The 21,002-nt window shown below is 35.1% G+C and overlaps 1 protein-coding gene across 1 annotated transcript in view; it reads right to left on the reverse strand.

Annotated features, from left to right (window-relative positions):
* The window catches only part of LOC107731652 (pituitary adenylate cyclase-activating polypeptide type I receptor-like), a 34,042-nt gene that overhangs the window by 10,308 nt on the left and 2,732 nt on the right, over positions 1 to 21,002 (reverse strand). Inside the window, exons 2-6 of the mRNA XM_016542800.1 lie at positions 12,252 to 12,434; positions 6,391 to 6,487; positions 1,387 to 1,497; positions 858 to 958; positions 619 to 716 (exon numbers count right to left, since the gene is read on the reverse strand). Coding sequence (XP_016398286.1) covers positions 619 to 716; positions 858 to 958; positions 1,387 to 1,497; positions 6,391 to 6,487; positions 12,252 to 12,311 — 467 coding nt within the window. The 5' untranslated portion in view covers positions 12,312 to 12,434. The remainder of the gene's footprint in view (positions 1 to 618; positions 717 to 857; positions 959 to 1,386; positions 1,498 to 6,390; positions 6,488 to 12,251; positions 12,435 to 21,002) is intronic.

Consider the following 21,002-nt stretch of genomic DNA (forward strand, 5'->3'; position numbering starts at 1 on the left):
AATCGAATCGAAAGCTTGTGAATGAGAATCGAATCAAATCGTGAAATTTGTGTCAAAACCCAGCCCAACTGATAAGTGCATCTTTTTTGTATATCTTGGTGTATTAGTTCAGTATTGTATTACAATATACAATTTGAAATGTCCAAAAATCTACATACTAATTCAATTTGACTAATTTCAGGGGATATTATATAAATATGTGACCCTGGACCACAAAACCAGTCATAAGTAGCACGGGTATATTTGTAGCAATAGCCAAAAATACACTATGGGTCAAAATTATAGATTTTTCTTTTATGCTAAAAATCATTAAATTTTCCTATCCTAATAAACCACAAATCAATAGAAAGCTTATTTATTCAGCTTTCAGATGATGAATAAATCTCAATTTCAAAAAATTGACCCTTATGACTGGTTTTGTGGTCCAGGATCACATATCATTTACAATTTGTCTATAAAAATGCCTATTAGTGAAAGCTCTTTAATACCTATGTGCAGGCATTTTTCTAAACACTTCACTAAGACAAATGTGTCCATATATATTATTTAGTTTCCACTGCAGCTTAAGAATAGAATGAATGCTCGTGACCTCTTTCTTGACCTGGGTTGACCTCTCACCTGAACCTGCAGAGAATGGCCATGGCAGTGGTGAGAGACACCAGTGAGGTGCTGTAGCCCACAGTATACAGAGCCTTTACTGACACGTAGTACATGTCCTGCAAACAAAGAGAAGAAATGCTAATTGATGTCAATACAATAAATACATTTCTTTAGAAATTTTGGAGGCTGAAAGGGATTAGGAATCTTCTAAGGAGATACAGAAGGAACAGAAAGCAGGAAAAGTGAAGGACACTTACTGGACTTGTTCCATTTTCATTAAAAGGGCAAACATCTACGTAGTGAGGGAGCATCTCTGACCAGCCATCCTCGGTGCAGTTACGGCTGACCTTTCCAAACTCTACAAAAGGTGCCAAAATCCAATACATTTCATGAAGAAGAAAGAAAGAAAGAATGAGGAGCCAAATAATAATAAATCACATTATTTTGTGAAATATATAGACTTTTTAAAAAATTAACAAAAAGTAGAAACTGCAATATAACTATTTTAAGTTGAAGTACTAAAATGACAAAGACTAAAACTGAAATAAAAATAAAGAGCTAAATAGACAAAAGCATTTAACAAAATGACTAAAACTGATCATATAAAAATGATCTAAATTGCCTAATTCTAAATGTTCTATAAATAATACTAAAATAACACTGTTACAATCTAATTCTTTACATTATTCTGGTCTCTAGATAAGGACTGATTCCCAGGCAAAAACCTACTTAATATCATATCTTCTCAATAAGCCTAACAATTTGAGGTATTGTTCATGTACTCACCATCATTCTCCTCACTCATGACTTCAAATAGCTCAGGACAAGGCATCCAGACAACTTGACCAATTTTTGCTGGCTGCCAGCAGGTGAGGTTGTCCCACATCCATCGGCAGACTAGAGGATAACACGGGAAGACATGGAATATCATAGATTTAAATCTCCGCCTAACCAACAAGTATGTACATTTTATGTATTACATGTAGCAATCATATGTAAACCTGGACCACAAAACCAGTCATAAGGTCAATTTTTCTAAATTGAGATTTATACATCATCTGAAAGCTGAATAAATAAGCTTTCCATTGATGTATGGCTTGTTAGGATAGGACAATATTTGGCTGAGATACAACGATTTGAAAATCTGGAATCTGAGGGTGCAAAAAAAATATTACTAATCAAAAATTAAGTTTTAATATATTTACAGTAGGAAATTTACAAAATATCTTCATGGAACATGATCTTTACTTAATATCCTAATGATTTTTGGCATAAAAGAAAAATCAATAATTTTGACCCATACAATGTATTTTTGGCTATTGCTACAAATATACCCGTGCTACTTATGACTGGTTTTGTGGTCCAGGGTCACATATATGTCATATGTTAATGAATGAAATTGCTCCAATTTTTAATAGATTGCATATATGTTTTTATATGACAATATACTAAATATATATGGAAATTTAATATCTGTACATATATATTACAGTTGTGTATGGGGCAACACTTATATACTATTGTAATTAAAACTATTTTAATTTAAAATGTCAAACTTCTGGGCTTATAAGATCTCAAGATTAAAGTTTTGTGGTAACTCTGCCTCTGAACCAGTTTTTATTGGGGTATTTACGGCACCTGAGAATAGAACAGCCTAGTTTAAGATATATTTAGGTGTGCTACTTGACAGCCATTCTTATGATTCAGTGAAAATCAGCGCAAATGACAAGCGACAAAAATAGGCTTCCATCTGCTTCAATAAGGCAATAGATTGCAAGAATTCAATCAAAACAATGCCACAGCATTTTAGAATATAAAAAGAAAATGCAACTCAGTCATTAAATATCAATCGAATGTTTTTCCCCCCAAATTGAATGTTAAGATAATTAGAAACTTAAACCATGTCGATCTTTGTTATTTTTGTTATTCTCTCTCTCTTTCTGTTTTCTCTACACATAATCACATGCTGTCAGCATGGCTTTGTGATATGTTTTTCATTGTGTCTGCATATGTGTGTATATGAGCATGCAGAACATCTTAGCTTATTTATTTATCCCTTTATCTATTTTTATTTTGGCATTGCTCTTCAATAAATCCTTCTAGTGATATATTCAGAGGGAACAGAGACTTTCACAGTGAACTAACCATGTGATGCTAAAGCATCTTATCATCTCCATCAAGGATTAAGGATTCAAAGAGAAATAGTAAAGAGAGCAAGTGTGTGTGTGTGTGTGTGTGTGTGCTGGGAAAAAAGCCTGCTGATCTTGATTTGCATGAGCAGAACAGCATCTGCCAGCTGTGTTTTCCCTCTGCTCTCAGCCCTAGCAAATGTTAGAATGTTTTCACAGCGCTTTCAAAATATTACCCAGATATTCTTGCAAAGACTTCATTAAAACAGAAGAACTAACAATATATTTTATCTAGTCGCTTTATAGTTAGTTTTGGGGAGTTTCTTTGTCCATTCCATTTGCATTCTTACATTCTTATTAGTAAGCTCACACACAACACTCTTTCCTGCAACCTTAAAAAGTATACACTTTAAATTACATGCATAAATTCAAACAACGCAAGGTTGACATTTGCTTCTTGGTGGTCTGCGTAAATGTCAAACATGTATAATAACAAATACTCTGCATCTCAAGCCAAGCACTCAAACATCTTGTCTCTTGAATTATAACAATCTGCAACAAAGACACATAGCAATACTTTCAACAATCAGAATGAATTGTTTTGTTGTTTATTTCATTTTTGGTTTATGTCCAACATATCTTTGTAGTTTCATACAACATTCTAGAATGTTTAAGATGGAATTTTCCATTCCAAATCTTAAGCATCTTTTCATTTAAAACAGGAATCGTAAACTTTTTTAAGCATAGGACCCTTTGTAGGATAAATTATATTAATAATAACATGCAATTTTTTAAGATTTAAAAAATATATATAAATATAAATAAATAAAATAATTAACTTTATTAATGTAATTTCAGAAGTTTTAAATGAATGTTCTTCAATGTGACTTTTGTGATTTGTGATTAGTTTTTTTAAAAATTATTATTCCCACAAATAGCAATTTCTACCTGATAAAATAACATTTAAAGTACAAAAAATAAATTAAATAAATTTTAAAGTTTAGAGCTTGACATAACTAGAAAGAGCTATATTCATTATAAAAGTGTCCTTTACTTTTTTGAAATTTAGTAATTTCCATGATGGGATACAAATATGGAGCAGGAACCCCTGTTACATATTGTGCAAAACTGGATGTTGCATATTAAGCCAGATTTATAATAGCATGTGTCTATACCATATTAATGATATCATGCTTACATTCCAAAGCCATTAAAATAATAACTGGGGGTGCACATTTTCTCTTTAGCAACTTTTAATGTATTTTTGTTTTTTTAACAAAACATTTATTTGAGATGAATAATTGATGGACCTCTGGCAGTACTGTCTCAATAAAGTCTCCTGCATAAAGCAAACTGGCATGTATCACTCAAGAGCTGGCACGGAGTAGCTATTAAAAACCGACAACTGTCAAACACTCTTTATTGTCTGTCATGTTAGGTATTTAAATCAATCTCATTTTCTCTGCAGCAGTGCCAAACACAGACCCAAAGGAGGAGCTTGTGCTTGAGCAAGCTCCAGAAACTGGATACAGCCTATATAAAAGGAAATTGATGGAAAATGGCCCAAAAATAATACCACTACATATTCCAAAGCCTTGCCTGTTTAGTTGTCCATAAGCTCTGTTATAGCACAGACCCAAGGCAGTGTTTTAATGTAAAATACTGCTGGGAGATTATTCTACAAGCAAATATACTGTATTTATAGATTAAGAAATTCATATAAAGAATTATTATATCTACGTGAACACAAACAAAGCATAGTTCAATTTTTGGGGTCGCAAGGAGGAAATTTTTCTTCCAGGGATACAGTGCAACGCTCACACAAAATGACAGATTATGATTTCTCTCCTGAGAACAGCTTTAATTACTTGTGTAAATTGGACACAGATGCGTGATTAGATAAAAGACAGGGCTGTTTGTCTTTGTTCTCCAGAATCTTCCTGAAATACTGCACATCACTGCTTTCCATATTGTAGGAGACTTTCTGAGAGCATTACAAGACCTAACTTATGAATTATGACTACTTATGAAATACATAAATGATTCAAAGAGCCAATGATCCAATCAGTGCTTATTTTCAGCAGCTAAAAATAGGTAAAGTAAATTAGGCAAAATAATGAGATAAAGATGAAGTGATGTAAACAGGCTACTGTAGCCCACACAAACCACAGCAAGTTTCCAGTAATGCTGTGTGTTATGTGCTTTCTGCATTTATTTGCTTTAAAGGAATAGTTTACCCAAAAATGAAAATTCTCTCATTAATTACTCACCCTCATGTTGTTCCAAACCCGTAAGACCTTTGTTCATCTTCGGAACACAAATTCAGATATTTTCGATGAAATCCGAGAGCTTTCTGACCCTCCATAGACAGCAATGATATTCCCACGATCAAAGCACAGAAACGTAGCAAGGACATCGTTAAAATAGTCCATGTGACATCAGTGTGGTGAAGACTGACACGGAAGAGAAGAAATTGTTGAATACAGTTGTTATTTTTGTTTTCTTTGTGCACAAAAAGTATTATCATAGCTTCATAACATTACGGTTGAACCACTGATGTCACATGGACTATTTTAACGATGTCCTTACTACCTTTCTGGGCCTTGAATGTGTCAGTTGCGTTGCCCTCTATGCAGGGCCATAAAGCCCTGGGGTTTCATCGAAAATATCTGAATTTGTGTTCCGAAGATGAACAAAGGTCTTATGGGTTTGGAACAACATGACGGTGAGTAAACATTGAATGTACATGTATTCCCCCAGCTAACAGGTAACGTTCTCAGTGCTAACTTAAACATTTGTTCAAGTTAACTGGTTTTTAATAATGTTCTCAAAACATTTGCAAAATGTTCTTGGAACCTATTTTTGTTAGCTGGTCCCCTCCCTAAGTTTCAGTTTATAGCCTAAAACTGTGGGCAGCTCTAGTTTCATGTTAACGCATGAATCCATTCCCTTCTTGTCAAATCAAAATGTCAGCATTTCATTACTGACTGTGATTGTGACTGTCCAAAGCATTATGATCAATGCCACATGCAGACAGCACTAGAGGGGTGTCAGAGTCGGTTCTGGAAAAGCTCTGAGCTTATGATCTTCCCTCCACTTCCTGTGAACCATCACAAGGTCTTACATTCTCCAGCTTAGTCTGACAGCTTTAAGCTTAATATCATCAAGCATTTATTTCAGATCACTTCTAAAATCCATAATCTAAATAGAAACTAATTTTTTTACTTATTTTAAATGTTTCTTATTATAAACATCTGCAAGCATGCCCTATTTAGATGACTAAAATATTTAGTCTCTGGTAAATCTATTGCTTCACTTCACAGTTAAACACTAATAGCTTTGCACTGCATAACAAAACGGTAACATGCAGCATTTACTGTATGTGGGGATCTAAAATTACAACTCAAATCTGTGTGGATTGAATTAGCAAATATGCATAATGTACTTGCAGTCTGACACATAATAAGTACCACCACCACATAAACACATCACCAAAACACACAGACTCACACATTTGATTGATCATGCTGAGGATTGTTTTATTAGAACATTTATTTAAATGTAGTATTATTATTACAACTATTGTTATTACATTTTTACCATTTTTCCAAGTTTGCCTCTAAAAATACAAACACGGAATGTATATAAATGAAGTTCTTACCCAATTCAGGTTCACTGCTAGGGTCATCCATTGTCATCCTTTCCATGCACTTCTCTTTCTCTAACTGAATGACACAGTCTGGGTGCATGCAGTAGATCTGAAAGATACAGTATTTAATAGAGTGAAATGTTTGATTTAGATACAACAGCTGTATACGTTGAGCATACAGTACTTTGTAAAAGTCACAAAGTAAGTACTTTTTCAAAAGAAGAATCTACTCATAGAGTATGCAGTTTCTAGCAAGCTGTAGTTTTCAAGTATGGATTTTGCAGAAAATTGACGAGTATGAGTTTGCTTAGAATGAGGTTGTCACTTTTTTAAAGAAATAGTTTACACAAAATAAAGACGTGCTTAAAATGTTCTCATCATCAGGCCACGAGTCTGTTTCTTTATCAGAAATGATTTTGCTCATCAATGAATGCTCTACTGTGAATTGGAGCTGACAGAATGAGTCCAAACAACTGATACAAATGCCATAATAATCCTCAAGTAATCCACACAACTCCAGTCCATCAGTTAACATCTTGTGAAGAGGAAAGCTATGTATTTGTAAAAAACAAATCCATTTATTAAGGCGTTTCAATCCTTGTTGAACTCTCATTGTGATGGCACCCATTCACTGCAGAGGATCCTTTGATGAGCTAGTTTTGTAATGCTAAATTTTTCCAAATCTCTTCCGATGAAGAAACAAACTCGTCTACATCTTGGATGGCCTGAGGGTGAGTAAAAGTTTATCAAAATTAAATTTTTGTGTGAACTATTTTTCTTTAAATAACCGAACTGTGTGTGAACTTAACAGTGTTTAGCACTTAAATATAGGACTGACAGCCCTTTTAAACACTGGTCAGAAATTAAAGTGATATATTGCAAATTATTTTAAATGTGTGAAATTATGAAAGAGCAATAATCTTAATTTCAGAAGGTCTTTTTTTTCTTCTGTATTTTTTTTACAAAGCACCCCTTATGGGCCCCTGGATCATATTAGATTAATGTCTAAACTTCTAGAAAGCAACACTTTATCTATCAAGAGTTCTTGTAACCTGTGATGATACATCCAAACTGACAAGGTACAAGGTTACTAAATAAACAATGACAGCAGCCTGACAGTAGCTAAAGGCAGTGAGACTTTCAAGGAACTAATAATAAATTCAATGCAATTATTGCATTCCAAATTACTATATGTGTTTAAACCCACTTCAAAATTACAGACAATAAACATCATTTCACTCAACATCTAATATGCATTTATGAGACGGCATTCATAATTATAAACACAGATTAAGTTCTAGATCTTTTAGAAGGGCTAAGAGAGAAAATAAACAAAGCTTTGTTTATCGGTAAATATAATTGGTAATCTTCCATTGCTCAGAAATGTGGCTCTTTCTGAAAACCATTCTTTACTTTAGTGTTAGGAGAAAAAAATAATATTCATATAAATTGCTGCCCATTCCAAGTAGGTCTTGAATATTGCTTATCTTAATGTTAAACAGTTTTCAAATAGAGACAATATTACACACACCCACACACAGCACACAAGACATTAAATATCTTCAGCCCAGGGTCGAATGACATTCTGAGCCAATCCAAACGTCTGCTCCTTCTTATCTCTCCCACTCAGTGTACGCTTTAAACAATCGCTTCATGCACTACCAGACCATTCATCTTATATCTTTGTAGCAAAACAAAATTGACAAATGTTCCACAGCACATACATTTCTTCACACACAAGGTGGTGTTCTCCATCCAGTTGAACAGTTGCAATAGAGACAAATCAGTTCTGCCAATATACTGTTATTATCTGTATTGTTAGAGTACATCTTGACGCTCACATGTATCCAGTCTTTATTAATGGATATGAGCAAAGACTTGTTTGTTGCTGTCAACTAGGTTACAGTTGTGTTTACAGTTGTAGTTAAGGGGTTTAATAAACCATATTGTGAAATGTTTGTATTAGAAATATTGTTTGAAAACTTTGAGATAACATTGAAGGCCAAAGCAAAATGTGAGAGAAAACTAATCAACATGGACTCAAGTCCATCAATGAATCCCTTGTGCAAATCTATAATTAAGGCATCCATCTTTAAACAATTGTTTCTGGCCCATTACCATAATCTATAATAACATTTAATAACATTTCCTCCAGTGAAAATTCATCTTGTCTGAATCAGGAGAGATATATGCATAGACCAATCACTGTGTACAAGCGAAAACAGTTCTAGGAAATTTTTGATGGTGGATTTGGATATGAGAGGACAACAGGTGATGGACTTTTTCACTATGGGAAGGGTTATAATTAGTGCTGTCATAATTAGTGGTGTCAAAATTAGCGCATTGTAGCGAATCAGCTCAAAGGGGAAATATGAATAATTAATCATAACTAGTTATAATTAATTATAAATATGTTAACACAGGCAAATAATTTTTCCAGTTTAACCGCGTTAAAAATATTTAACACAGGGGTGGAGCTAGGGTTGGCCACCCCACTCACAAATGCTGCTTCTGTCTCTTTTTTCTTGACTAGAATTGCATTTATTTAGACGCAGAACATCTTTACGACCACATCAAATGGAAGACTTTTCAGATGTGCACTCCACTTCACCTCAGCGCCAGGCGGTAGTCAAACGAGCGCGAGGTGACAATGGAGCTTCAGTAGAACAACAGTGAACTGCGGTCAGATGAGACATGTTAGTAAAAACGAATTTTCCTGTCCTGACAGCCGTTATACTGTGCTCGTAGTGCGTGCTCTTAAACTGCATGCACAAATATGGTGGCGCGCGCTGTAGCCCGTATCATTTCATATTAAAGTGCGAATGAAACTGCGAGCATGTGTGTCAGATCTGCTTCACTTTCAGCAGCGGCAGCTCTTAAAGTAATAGCAGCCAAATAACCTAATAACCCAGCTGCTGTGATGTCTGTTATTCAAAGAACAAAAGAAAAAGAGGAAATCAGTAACTTTTGAAGCGTATAACTATATTTAATTTAGAATTTAGTGTTTGATAACTACAAACGAATTGTTTGATAACAATTTCTGTATATTTCCTACTTGCTGAAGGGCACAGGTAAATATGGGATTTATTATAATAGGTTTATGTGAAGATTGTCATAAGTTCACTTACATTAAAAGTTGAATGTGAAATTATTGCAATATAAAAGTATATTTAAAAACTTTAATGTTAGGTGGGATTCATCGTGATTAATTTCAGAAAAAAATGTGTGGTTAATTGGTTAATTTTTTTTTTTATCGATTGACAGCAGTTATAATGAATTATGGACTTTAAAGTTAGAACACCTTGGATTTGTTTCTTTAAGATGTTAATTGATGGACTAGGGTCCTGAGGATTACTTTTGGATTATTGTGATGTTTTTATCAGCAGTTTGGACTCATTCTGACGGCACCCATTCACTGCAGAGGATCCATTGGTGGGCAAGTGATGTAATGATAAAGAAACAAATTAATCTTAGATGGCCAGATGGTGAGTAAATTTTCAGCAAATTTTCATTTTTGGTGAACTATGCCTTTAAACCTGAACAGATTCCCATGTTAAAAGAAAAATCCTTCATCAACAGAACTACCTACAATGCACAATGGATTTAACAGAATATGAAATCACATTATGAGATAATAATAAACTAATCACTTTTGAAACCCTCCTTAATACTGCTGATTTGAGACCCCTGAGATTGTGGTTACTGCGATAACTGGTCTCAGAGCACCATGCTCCTTGTGCATTGCCTTGAAAACATGAGCAAAATTTAATAAACATGAGCACCTGCATTAATATTCATGAGGGCTGTGTAAGCTCTCACCCCTCACCCTGGCTGCATCACAAAGCTGATTTCCATCATAAAGAGACTACGCAATTCACTCCTACATCATGACAGCAACACAAAAATTCATACAAACAAGCAAATCCATAAAACTAGTTCCCAGTACGTTTCTTTCTTTCTTTTTTTCCCTCCTGCTTCTTTTGCTGTCAAACTACATTTTACATTTACTTTTTTGTCCCCTTTATCTTTCCACTCCACTACAAAAGTAGAACACATTAATTCTTGTGGAATTGAAATTTATTTATACCAGTCTATGTTTTGTCAGTGACTATGTTTTTGAAAAGCGTGAAATTTACTTATTTTTCTCTGTCTGCTGTCTTCAGTGTGGGTGTGGGAATATCACATGGCATTTACACTCAGGTAAATGGCAAACAAATTATAGTTGTCTTATTTATAGTTATCATATTTAAAGTTGTTTCTGCATATTACGATGTGATAGAAGCTGGCAGGAAGCATTGTAAAGTTTAAAAATACATACTTCAGCTTTAATGAAACACCACGTCATTTCATGCTGGAAACAAATCAAAATAGAAAAGTAGAGGAAATACTCATTGCAAGTTTCCTTTGTTTTTCTCTTGTAACAATAATCCCATACAGTGCATCACATCAGTAATCCAGATTAACTGGAACTGGAAGGAAAAAACCTAAGTGAACTGTGGATTTGTTGATTTCTGTAGGGAAACTCTTTCTTTTAATCTTATATTACCGTGAGCATTAGCGTAAAGGGAATCAAAATCAAACCTAAACCTTCTAAATCTGTGATTTAGAATTTTGTAACATTATATGTAATGGGAAAAATGTGTATATTATTAGTTCATAGTCATAGTATGAACAAGCTCATAGTATATAATTAGTTTGAGCGTTTTTACATTATTTATTGCTGATTAGATTTATTTCAAAAATTGTTGCTTATGTGTGGTGATCAGATCAATATGAGAGAACACAAATAGCAAAATCTAGGCCAAAATCTAGATAAAATCATGACTTGGAACTGTATCCCTATTGTGTATAATAGCCTATAATTTTAGTCATTTCAATTAATTTATAGTACTACACTCTACCTACCTCAATTGTTGTTTTATAGCATGTTTTTTTTGGCCTTTACTCATTTGTTAATAATAATGAAAGTTTGTTTTGTCTTTAGTTCATACATGTTTTTGAACCTGTTATTGACTTTCATTCAACACTACTAAACAGACACTTGCAAATATTTTTGTCAGCAGAAGTAACATTGTTCATCCTGTAATGGTCATAATTAAATCTGCTAACTGAGACAGAGCAGAAGCATAACCTCCTGTAAACGTTCCATTGCAATGCCACTGCCAGCTTTTAGTGTTAACTAAAAGTGAAATAAAACAGCATGGCCTTTGTTGCTTGAAGTACTCACTGTACCATAACTGTTTTTGCTCTTGGACAGTTTACATTTGGCCTGTCTGGTGCCAATGATCTTTGGATGCCAGGAACCATCTAAGTGCCAGTGTGTATGGTGACGTAAATTGCCCTTGGACGTTTGTTTCTCCTCAGCTGGAGGCACAGACAGTAGACCAAAGAGAGAATGGTTCTTCATGTAAACAAAGAAGGCACTTCTCCCCTCAGTTATGAGAGGATACCATGTGTATGAAACGAGCAGTCATCCAGGAAACAATAAATGCCTTTACATTTGACCTATTGTATGTGGATTATTTACAGAAAGCAATAACAAGAGAAAGAGGATGAAAAAGGCTGTGCGGGGGTCTTTTTTCTCCCCCAGACCCCACCCGCTATAAATTTCTCTCACGCTCTTTCTCTCTCTTCCTCCTTCTCCCGCACACTCTCTGTCTCATTCAAACCTTTTATTCTCCTCTTTGGAATATATTTTGTTCTCTGAAGCCATATATATATACTAGAATGGTCAGTCTCCATTTTACAATTAGGAATGTATTGTGCTTTTCAATTCCGTCATGTTTAAATCAGTGGTACTTTTATGCAATTCAGGCCCATTAATCCAATGGATCTGCCTTGTTTATATAAGATAAAGCGTGCACATAGCTTACCAAAGGGAGAAGGATGAGTGTTAAAACCAGGTGCTGACATTTTCTCACTGTGGAAGCCATTTTGTTTGGAGCACTGATGCGATTATATCCGCCGATCAGCAGCAGCAGAGGGGATCAGCAAAGTGCTGGATGGTAAATAGGTACACTGGAAATCTGCTGCAGTTCTTCAAATCACCATCAGATCTGGGGGAAAAAAGGGTTTTAGTTCCTGCTTAATCCAGTTGAGTTTATGAGGTATTCAGTCAAATTGTGTCAAAGAATGTCAAACCTTAAGAGCAGTGTATTTGCAACCTTGTAGGAATATAAAGGTAACACATGTGCGGTTTTCCTCACTATCAAAAGTGAGTTCAGACTTACCAGACACAAGTAAATTAATGCTATCAAAAAAAAAAAAATGCCTCAGAGACTAATAGATTTTAACTTGAAGGTAATTAAAATAATCTAAAATTGTAATTATTTAATTATAAATCAATTAAAATGGTCTTGCCTTTTAGTCTGATTTTCAGGTGTTTTTTAGGCTATTTACTCTACCTGTATTTCTAGGCACAGACTTTCAAAAGGCCATGAAAGTCCATAAAAAAAGTGTTACATTTAAAAACAAACAATGATGCTGTAAAGATCAAGTAAAACAATTCTACACAATTATGTGAAACACAGTATTACACACAGTATTATGTGAAACGGATTTACATTTATTTTTTGCATCATTTCCATCAAAATCAACAGTTTTGCCACTAAAAACATTATGAAGAGTTACTTTTTTATTTTTTAATTACCAAATTACCAAGAGCGTCAGTCAAGAAAATGTTTGAAATTAAATATGAGATGAGATGCATGAAATATGAGATGCATGAAAAAAAAAATGCGAAAAAGGTCAATATTGCTTGTTTTGTCAAATTATGGAACAATATACTTAATAAATTATTTGTATGTTTTTACAGTACATAAAATGCTATTAAGTAAGTCTTAGCAAGGCATCTGTTATTTTATTCTATTTTTATAAATCACTCATTACCACCATATATTGGCGTTACACACATACATAATTTGAGATGGTGGAAATGGCATTGTGGTGGAAATGTTCACGATGTTCCAGAAAAATAACAAAAATGACACAATTCTCTTGTAATGCATGTATATCCACTGTTGGACATTGTTATAGCATACACACACTCGAATAATGATAAAGAAACGTAAAACATAAAAGGGCATCACACTACACTTTTCGTTCCATTGATTTCCACTCAAACATATTATTCAAAATTATTAGTTGAAAAAGGCACCACAGAGCATGACCTCCTATCTTGTTCAATGCAGTGTCCAAAGAAATTTCAGATGCTCAAATTTGATTATTTTATGTTTTGTGAATTGGTAGCTAATTTATATGAATTTGTACAACATTATTCATACATTTTCATACGATCCGCCAATGTCCCATAGATATCTGGGTTTAGGGATGGGGTTAAGGGTAAACCTACATGCTTTTTTTTTTATTTTTTTTTTTTATAATTTAACTATTTTGTACAATCATACAAATTTATATTAAATCACTACCTCGTAAAATAGCTATGTTTTCTCAACACTGATTGGGCTGTACTGTAGATTTAGAAACAGTATTACACCATACATGGCCACCAACTACACTGACCACAAACCGTACACGTGTCTAGCGGAGAATATATGGCCTATTATTGTTAAGTTGTTTATCCAAAAGACCCGTATCATAGAGCACAGCCTTATGACGCAACTCACGGTATTGCTTAGGGATAATTGCTGATTCAATTCTCTTTATCACAAGCACCAATCGCATGAAGGTAGGGGAGGAAGGAGCTGTAGGGGAGACTTTGGTACACTCAGATGGGAGAACGAAAGAGATAAAGAGAGCATAAGTGTGATGGATGGATGGATACGGAGCTGGATGGAGGGCTGGAGGGAGATAGGGAGAAACGAGTGGAACAGCTGCTCTGGAAACTGCTCTTGCTGTAATTAGTGGGTATAATGAAGCTGACTGGCTGAGAACTCCCCCAGCGATGCCTCAAGATCACACTGAGACATGCTAGACAAGGATGTTCGCAAAAACAAACATGCACGCAAGCACAAAAAAAAAAGTGACATTTACAGTACACAAGCGAAAACAGACCAACCTGTAACAAATAAGAGAAGCATGCTTGCCAGTGCCAAAGCCGATTAAGGGCAAACTTGGGTTTTCTTACCCCATTCATTAGGGAAAGTGTTAACAAAATCCAACTAAATGTCAAAACATCCAAAGACATAAGTGGGGGAAAATCCTTTTTTACAATAAATAACGTTTCTAGGAGTGTGTATATTTGAAAAGGTATGTCTGCGCTGTGCATGTGTGTTTTCGCTGCCTTTGAAGTGTGACTATGGGACTCAGTGGCTGATAGTATGGCAGTATTTGCACTTGTGTGTGAGTGTCAACATTCCAGAGTGTGTGCTCAAGCTATCAGAGGCCATAGAGAGGCTGCATGCCTAAACACTTTCCCTTTGCACACTCCCCAGGGCACATTTACCACAGCAAATCCTCTCCACAAAAGGACATGCCTTTACAATTAGGCACAATTAATTCTACTGACAGAACAACATATGGGAGGTGGGCCGTCCTGTATGAGGGAACCGATAGGTTGGATTGCTTTTACCAAAGCGTTTGAATATATACATGATATTTTGTCTAAATTGGCTAAATATTATGGGGAGTGTGTTAGCATTTGGAGGTCAAACAATGTTTGAAATTAAATGAGACAGGTGATGCATGAAAAAAAAATGCGAAAAAGGTAAATATTGCTTGTTTTGTCAAATTATGGAACAATATACTTAATAAATTATTTGTATGTTTTTACAGTACATAAAATGCTATTAAATAAGTCTTAGCAAGGCATCTGTTATTTTATTCTATTTTTATAAATCACTCATTACCACCATATATTGGCGTTACACACATACATAATTTGAGATGGTGGAAATGGCATTGTGGTGGAAATGTTCACGATGTTCCAGAAAAATAACAAAAATGACACAATTCTCTTGTAATGCATGTATATCCACTGTTGGACATTGTTATAGCATACACACACTCGAATAATGATAAAGAAACGTAAAACATAAAAGGGCATCACACTACACTTTTCGTTCCATTGATTTCCACTCAAACATATTATTCAAAATTATTAGTTGAAAAAGGCACCACAGAGCATGACCTCCTATCTTGTTCAATGCAGTGTCCAAAGAAATTTCAGATGCTCAAATTTGATTATTTTATGTTTTGTGAATTGGTAGCTAATTTATATGAATTTGTACAACATTATTCATACATTTTCATACGATCCGCCAATGTCCCATAGATATCTGGGTTTAGGGATGGGGTTAAGGGTAAACCTACATGCTTTTTTTTTTTTTAATAATTGAACTATTTTGTACAATCATACAAATTTATATTAAATCACTACCTCGTAAAATAGCTATGTTTTCTCAACACTGATTGGGCTGTACTGTAGATTTAGAAACAGTATTACACCATACATGGCCACCAACTACACTGACCACAAACCGTACACGTGTCTAGCGGAGAATATATGGCCTATTATTGTTAAGTTGTTTATCCAAAAGACCCGTATCATAGAGCACAGCCTTATGACGCAACTCACGGTATTGCTTAGGGATAATTGCTGATTCAATTCTCTTTATCACAAGCACCAATCGCATGAAGGTAGGGGAGGAAGGAGCTGTAGGGGAGACTTTGGTACACTCAGATGGGAGAACGAAAGAGATAAAGAGAGCATAAGTGTGATGGATGGATGGATACGGAGCTGGATGGAGGGCTGGAGGGAGATAGGGAGAAACGAGTGGAACAGCTGCTCTGGAAACTGCTCTTGCTGTAATTAGTGGGTATAATGAAGCTGACTGGCTGAGAACTCCCCCAGCGATGCCTCAAGATCACACTGAGACATGCTAGACAAGGATGTTCGCAAAAACAAACATGCACGCAAGCACAAAAAAAAAAGTGACATTTACAGTACACAAGCGAAAACAGACCAACCTGTAACAAATAAGAGAAGCATGCTTGCCAGTGCCAAAGCCGATTAAGGGCAAACTTGGGTTTTCTTACCCCATTCATTAGGGAAAGTGTTAACAAAATCCAACTAAATGTCAAAACATCCAAAGACATAAGTGGGGGAAAATCCTTTTTTACAATAAATAACGTTTCTAGGAGTGTGTATATTTGAAAAGGTATGTCTGCGCTGTGCATGTGTGTTTTCGCTGCCTTTGAAGTGTGACTATGGGACTCAGTGGCTGATAGTATGGCAGTATTTGCACTTGTGTGTGAGTGTCAACATTCCAGAGTGTGTGCTCAAGCTATCAGAGGCCATAGAGAGGCTGCATGCCTAAACACTTTCCCTTTGCACACTCCCCAGGGCACATTTACCACAGCAAATCCTCTCCACAAAAGGACATGCCTTTACAATTAGGCACAATTAATTCTACTGACAGAACAACATATGGGAGGTGGGCCGTCCTGTATGAGGGAACCGATAGGTTGGATTGCTTTTACCAAAGCGTTTGAATATATACATGATATTTTGTCTAAATTGGCTAAATATTATGGGGAGTGTGTTAGCATTTGGAGGTCAAACACTGCTACTGACAGCTTGGCTAGCTGAAGGGCATACTTCAGGGACAGGTGGCACTTCATAGCCTATAGTATGTGACAGATTTAGTGCCATGCCTTAAGCATTTTCCTGGCTTTCAGGTCTATGACATCCAATGTAATTTCACTCTGGGCTGAAATGTGATTTATTTTCACATACTATTGCACAAGTAATGAGATTTGGTTTTGTATATGTGTTAGTAATCTTGACATTTTTATCTTTTTATGAGTTGCTACACATTCTGTTTTAAAATTGTTTTGCATATGTTACAAATACAATACTATTTTTTTTAAAAATGGGTTGGTTAGTATTCTATAGTAATTATTTTTTTATTTTTTTATTTTTTTATTTTTTAAGAAATGTTCACCCGGGCTCCATTTATTTGATCAAAAATACAGTCAGATAGTACAATTTTAATATACTGTACTTAGAATAATTTTAAGTTTGAATATATTTTAAAATGTAATTTATTCTTGTGATGGCAAAGCTGAATCTTCAGCAGCAATTGTCCTGTCACATGATCCTTCAGAAATCATTCTAATATGCCGATTTGCTGCTCAAAACGAAAGAGATAAAGAGAGCATAAGTGTGATGGATGGATGGATACGGAGCTGGATGGAGGGCTGGAGGGAGATAGGGAGAAACGAGTGGAACAGCTGCTCTGGAAACTGCTCTTGCTGTAATTAGTGGGTATAATGAAGCTGACTGGCTGAGAACTCCCCCAGCGATGCCTCAAGATCACACTGAGACATGCTAGACAAGGATGTTCGCAAAAACAAACATGCACGCAAGCACAAAAAAAAAAGTGACATTTACAGTACACAAGCGAAAACAGACCAACCTGTAACAAATAAGAGAAGCATGCTTGCCAGTGCCAAAGCCGATTAAGGGCAAACTTGGGTTTTCTTACCCCATTCATTAGGGAAAGTGTTAACAAAATCCAACTAAATGTCAAAACATCCAAAGACATAAGTGGGGGAAAATCCTTTTTTACAATAAATAACGTTTCTAGGAGTGTGTATATTTGAAAAGGTATGTCTGCGCTGTGCATGTGTGTTTTCGCTGCCTTTGAAGTGTGACTATGGGACTCAGTGGCTGATAGTATGGCAGTATTTGCACTTGTGTGTGAGTGTCAACATTCCAGAGTGTGTGCTCAAGCTATCAGAGGCCATAGAGAGGCTGCATGCCTAAACACTTTCCCTTTGCACACTCCCCAGGGCACATTTACCACAGCAAATCCTCTCCACAAAAGGACATGCCTTTACAATTAGGCACAATTAATTCTACTGACAGAACAACATATGGGAGGTGGGCCGTCCTGTATGAGGGAACCGATAGGTTGGATTGCTTTTACCAAAGCGTTTGAATATATACATGATATTTTGTCTAAATTGGCTAAATATTATGGGGAGTGTGTTAGCATTTGGAGGTCAAACACTGCTACTGACAGCTTGGCTAGCTGAAGGGCATACTTCAGGGACAGGTGGCACTTCATAGCCTATAGTATGTGACAGATTTAGTGCCATGCCTTAAGCATTTTCCTGGCTTTCAGGTCTATGACATCCAATGTAATTTCACTCTGGGCTGAAATGTGATTTATTTTCACATACTATTGCACAAGTAATGAGATTTGGTTTTGTATATGTGTTAGTAATCTTGACATTTTTATCTTTTTATGAGTTGCTACACATTCTGTTTTAAAATTGTTTTGCATATGTTACAAATACAATACTATTTTTTTTAAAAATGGGTTGGTTAGTATTCTATAGTAATTATTTTTTTATTTTTTTATTTTTTTATTTTTTAAGAAATGTTCACCCGGGCTCCATTTATTTGATCAAAAATACAGTCAGATAGTACAATTTTAATATATTGTACTTAGAATAATTTTAAGTTTGAATATATTTTAAAATGTAATTTATTCTTGTGATGGCAAAGCTGAATCTTCAGCAGCAATTGTCCTGTCACATGATCCTTCAGAAATCATTCTAATATGCCGATTTGCTGCTCAATAAATATTTCCTGTTGTTATCAATGTTGAAAAAAAGTTGTGTTGCTTAATATTTTTGGGTGAAAATCATGTCACATGTTCCCCAGCCTTCTTTGATGAATAGAAGGTTTAAAAGAACCACATTTATTCTTCTGTAAATCTTCTGTAACAATGTAAAAATCTTTACTTTTACTTTTGGTCAAATCAATGCATCCTTGCTGAATATAAGTATTAATTTCTTCTAAAGAAATATCTACTGACCCCAAACTTTTAAAAGGTATTGCTTACATGATTTCCATTTTTATTGGAAGTGTAGGTTTGTACTGGTTTTCATTTCAAATAGACAGTCATTGTGTCTAATGCTGGGTAGAAAAACTGTTAATATATAATCACAAACAAATACAAAACTATTCTAAATAGGATGCCGGTGTAAACAAAAACAAGTCAAGCCAGCTCTCCCCAACCTCCTGAGGCCAGTGATCCAGCCAAGGTTATTATCACACTCCAAATGACTTTGCAGAGGTAATAAGGCATGTCAGTCTGACCAGCTGACAACCCTGGTTTTCACTCCCCAAAATAATATCTATCAAACGCACCCACAGCGCAAAGACACCACAATGTTGCAATGTTTCAATATTGCTGTATAGCTGTATTAGATCTGCCCTGCTCCACTAGCTAGTGGTCATTTGAAGCTAAAGTAATTTGTCAGACCACCACTCACAATATATCCAGACAGTTTTAGTGTGCAGAAAGAAAGAAAGGAAGAAAGAAAGAAAGAAAGAAAGAAAGAAAGAAAGAATGAATATGGGGGGAAAGAAAGGGATATGCAGTGGATGTATCCATTTTCATCCTTAAGGATGGATGAAATCTGTCACACATGCATAAGATGGATCTCTGGCCTCATTTCTCCACTGAATATTCTTCATAAATCTCATTAGAGTGTGTTAATGCCAAACTAGGCTGACCAATCGTGAACTAAGTCACTAAAGTCTGCACAGCTATATTTAGATTGTCAATTGTTGTTTGAAGAGGAAGGAGAGGGATTACCATTAGCATATAGACACATTTCTCTGTTTAAAACACTGAGTGAATACATAGCGTAAATAAGGAATTAGGGAATTTGGAGTCTCCTTCTCTCTTTATCCTTTTCCTTTACCTCTTTATCTCAGTACAGATCACAAGGGATTGCATGGGGTGACTTCAATTACTGTGCCACGAGCCCCCAGGTAACAACAGAGTGATTTATTATCAAAGCAGCACTGTAGTGTATGTGATACAAGCACAAATCATTTAAACAGGGTGTCAGCGGCTGACAACAGACAAGCAAAATGTGAATGTAGAATTTATGCCCAATATCAAAAAACGCTGAACACACAGAAAATAGTGAGGTCATCAGAGCTGGTCCATCACAAAGAAGAGTGAAAAGGTGTGTGTGCAAGTACATTTGTGCCCATATCTGTTAGTGTGTTGCTGTAAATAAGAATACAATATAAATTAATGGCATGAGACACGCAATCAGCAGACGGTAATCACTACTGGTGTCTTGCTGCTGGGTTGATTCTGTGACCTCCCTTACTTAAAGAAAATATATTTTCCTTATATATTAAAGATCAAAATATTAAACTGAATTCATGTTGAAAATATACAGAATAATATATTGTGTATATTACAATAATGAATGAATAATACATAAGGAATTGCCTCTTATATTGAAAAATGTGACAATTTACTTATATCGTAATGTATGTAAATTTGTTCAATAATACACTTCATAATATATGTACATGTGGTAGAATGTCCTACTGTGTGTGTATGTCATACTCTGTGTATATATTTGAAAACATAATTCTACTATGTTTTCAAATATATATATATAAACATACACACAAACACACACACACATACACATACACACATATATATATATATATATATATATATATAGACAAACACAGTGAGTAAACACTTTTTTTATTAAATATACCATCACACGCATTAGTTTATCATTACTTCTTTGTGCATGTTAATCATACAATCATAAAAATGTGTTGCAAAAAGTGTGTTGCGCAATCTTGTAAGCAAGTACTGAAAAGTGCA

The sequence above is a fragment of the Sinocyclocheilus rhinocerous genome, unplaced genomic scaffold (assembly GCF_001515625.1).
Source record: "Sinocyclocheilus rhinocerous isolate Xijiao unplaced genomic scaffold, SAMN03320098_v1.1 scaffold1180, whole genome shotgun sequence".
Classification (NCBI taxonomy): Eukaryota; Metazoa; Chordata; class Actinopteri; order Cypriniformes; family Cyprinidae; genus Sinocyclocheilus; species Sinocyclocheilus rhinocerous.